This window comes from Malania oleifera, chromosome 3, assembly GCF_029873635.1.
Source record: "Malania oleifera isolate guangnan ecotype guangnan chromosome 3, ASM2987363v1, whole genome shotgun sequence".
NCBI lineage: Eukaryota > Viridiplantae > Streptophyta > Magnoliopsida > Santalales > Ximeniaceae > Malania > Malania oleifera.
In genome coordinates, this window is record NC_080419.1 from 35,086,072 (window position 1) to 35,089,383 (window position 3,312).

The following is a 3,312-nucleotide window of genomic DNA, read 5'->3' on the forward strand; positions in this document are numbered from 1 at the left end:
TCTAATACGGTACACATATTTCTATATATATATATATATATATATATAATTTATGTTTGAATAAATTTCATAATTTTAATATAAATAAATGTAAATAAGGGATAAAAAAGTGGAGCCAATAATCCTGATTAGCTTTATAATTTCAATCTATGTAAATGTCAAGGTAGGCAAAGGTGTTGGGAGGGGGATGGCTACAGGGGGGTGACCACCAATGATTCAACTTTCATATATAATATAGATATAGATATAGATTATACTAACTATTAGATGCCCTAGGAAAATAGGAGATATTTTCAATTATATTATTTTCGAAAAAAAAACAATTGGTTTTCTAATTTCTGACCAAACTAAAAATGAGGTGGGTGCATAGGCTGGCTGGCTGGCTCCTGAGACCTAAAAATGTTACATGTGATGTGGTCAGCCCACCTTCAGCTGCATAGTTGTCCTCCTTTCTTTCTTTAACCGTTTTTGCCGCGCCTTCCACAGAAGAACTGTTAAGAAACCACCCCCCAAAAATAGCCATTGGGCATGGGGGCTTCTGCTCTATCTTCTTGGACTCTGCCCTCATTTCCAGGTCGGCCAGCTCCCGGTTCCGATTGACCACCAGCAATCGGATCGGAACAGATAGCGCGTCCCCCATCCCACAACGGCAAAATCCCTTTGCTTCAATAACAACTTGAGAACTCAATTCAATTCAAACTCCACCATCTGTTTGTTGAATTCAGTGCACACATATTTTTTCTTCTTATTTCTTGTCTGAATTTTTCTTGTTTGCTTGAGGGATTTTGGATTGATATAAGCTAGTTTTGATTTGTTTGTTCCCTTATATTGGGTTGGTTTGAAATTTTGATTTGGGTACGGTTTGCGCCTCAAGAGATCTTGGAATATCGTCGCATCGTTTATATTTTTCTCTTGAAGGTAGGGTTAATTTCTGTTTGGGATTATGTTTTTCTTATACTCGAGGAGATTGAATACCAATCTTGCTTATGATCGTTTGTTTTCGTTCTTGCCTTTTTTTTTTTCTAAATTAAAGCATGGGGGTATTGTTCGAATGAGCAAAAGCGCTTCCTGTGGCTGGAAGTTTCTATCTCGAGTAGTCAAATCCTTTCGGCCAAAATGACAACCAAAGTGAAGGACCTTCTGAAGGGCTTGAGATACATTTCGCATATGTTTGGTAAGCCAAACCTTTCATGCCACCAAATTTTGATCCCATGAGATGCACGGTTGGATTATTAAAGCTTCTCCATTTGGGTTTTGGCTCAAGTTTGCATCCCTTGAATACACCACCATAACAACATTCTTGCTATTACAATTTAATGATTTACAATGTCAAATTTCCTTCATTTTGCTTCAGTGATTTGTAAATCTCTAAGAACATTATGAACTTGTGCAGATAGCGAAAAGGAGCAAGAAATTCAGATTGGCTATCCTACAGATGTTAAACATGTTGCGCACATTGGGTGGGATGGTCCATCGGTGAATTCTCCGAGCTGGGTATGTCATTCATTTCATCTGTTTCCCTCTTTATTAGTTGTTAGTAGACATCATTTTTAACTTGCATAGTTTTTTCTAATAATTTTTATTAATCAGTATTAAACATCCACATTAATGTCTCTACTTGCCTCCTTATGTTGCCCTGTACCCTCTGAGATTATGATTTTACTTCACCATTCTATTTGAAATAAACATGTTGCTGGGACATTCTAAAAGTACTGACAAATGTTAATGCCTATGCTAACAGAAAGTATCAATACTAATGTTTAGTAAATTTTGCATGGAATATTAATTTTGTTAATTCGGATGTTGTGAATTTTCAAATAATGCAGATGAATGAATTCAAAACCGCTCCAAATTTCTCATCCGGGCCATTAAGTCGCACTGAAGAAGAAACTAAACCCATTGTACCCAAAGGTTTCTCAGAAGGTTTGGTTTCCTTTGACTTTGCCTATTTTGCTGAAGTATATTTGTGATGTTCCAAACAAACTATACTGTAGGAAATAAATTGATTGCCCACTATTGGGTTGCCTAGAAAATATTAAAAAACGCAAATAAAATGTTGGATCTTAAGTGTTTTAGCTGCTTTCGCATTTTCTGAAATCAGTGAATGCTACTTCTCGTCTTTTGTGCCTAAAACAACTTTTTGGGTTAATTGAAATTTTTTTTGTAATGCTGCTTATTATAAAGTGTTGCTCCCTTCTTGTAGAATTAAGTCGAACCGGCCCCGGAATGCAAGACTCTCCATTTCGAAATGTCTTGGAAAAGCCAAAGATACCGAGACGCCACCATTCGTCCGGTCTTCCGTCACCTGTTGACTCCCCCCGGCGTCGCTCTGAATCAAAGCAATCTAGGCGACATCACTCTGCAGGATCTTCGGTGGATTCTCAGACTGGAGAATCGGGCAGTGCAAGAGGAGGTAGGAGGCGCCACCAGAATTCTGGTCTCGGGCTCGAATCACCTTCGAAAGACTCACCTTCCATCCCAAGACACTCTCGTCGAAGGAAGTCAAAGGGGTCTAATTCTGCCGGCGGGTCAACGAGATCATCAAGAAGAAGCGAGAGTTCCATCACTGAAGCTGATACATTATCTGATCCTAATCTTGGGTCTGTGCCCGAGTCTGGGCATGAACCGAAAAAGAGTGATGATCCATGCTCGAATTCAGTTTCTAATGCACAAGAAGAAGAGAAGAGGTGCTCTGAGATCTCATGAGGAGTTCGTGATTTCTCTATGCTAAAAAAGATTGAAGATAACTTCCTTCTTGAAGGCATAGCTTCTAATGGTTTTCCGCATCGGTATCCTGTTTGTTTTCTTCTCGTTCCGGTGATTGAAGCTTGCGTAGTTCGTGTCAAGTAATTGGTTTCACTTCTCCTCAGGTTGATGGGGTAGCCTTGAAATTACAGGAAAAGAAAGAGAATGGACTCGAAATCATATGAGAGATTCGAAGCAATACCTGAAAGATTCCAGATTTTGTATTTTCTTGCAAATTCTAGGCTTCCAAAAGGTGCATTATTGAGTAATTTATGTGAAAAAAAAAAACAACAAAATTTAAAATGCCAATGCCCTTCGATGCTAGTTGAGCAATTCAAGGATCTAAATGCCTTTTGGTTAGCTCCATCCATTGTTTGAGCTTCAATCGTAGCAATATGTGAAAATGGATCCCTGCTAAAGCCTCTCTCAAGAGAGTTCGGCGTTTCAAATATAAGTGCGTGTACATGCATGCACTGGTAAGTACAACAGACTGCAAAAGCTATCTTCATGTTTTTATCATGTTTGGCAACCAAACAGGGATTAAGTGCAACTGCAGCAATGATAACT

At 38.6% G+C, this 3,312-nt stretch overlaps 1 protein-coding gene across 1 annotated transcript; it reads left to right on the forward strand.

Moving 5' to 3' along the window:
* The first annotated feature begins 447 nt into the window (after positions 1-447).
* Positions 448-3,032, forward strand: LOC131151866 (CRIB domain-containing protein RIC5). Its single transcript, XM_058103317.1, has 5 exons — positions 448-918; positions 1,034-1,174; positions 1,394-1,494; positions 1,827-1,923; positions 2,204-3,032. Exons 2-5 carry the CDS (start codon positions 1,117-1,119, stop codon positions 2,704-2,706), a joined length of 759 nt encoding a protein of 252 aa, XP_057959300.1. The 5' UTR covers positions 448-918; positions 1,034-1,116; the 3' UTR covers positions 2,707-3,032.
* The last annotated feature ends 280 nt before the right edge of the window (positions 3,033-3,312 follow it).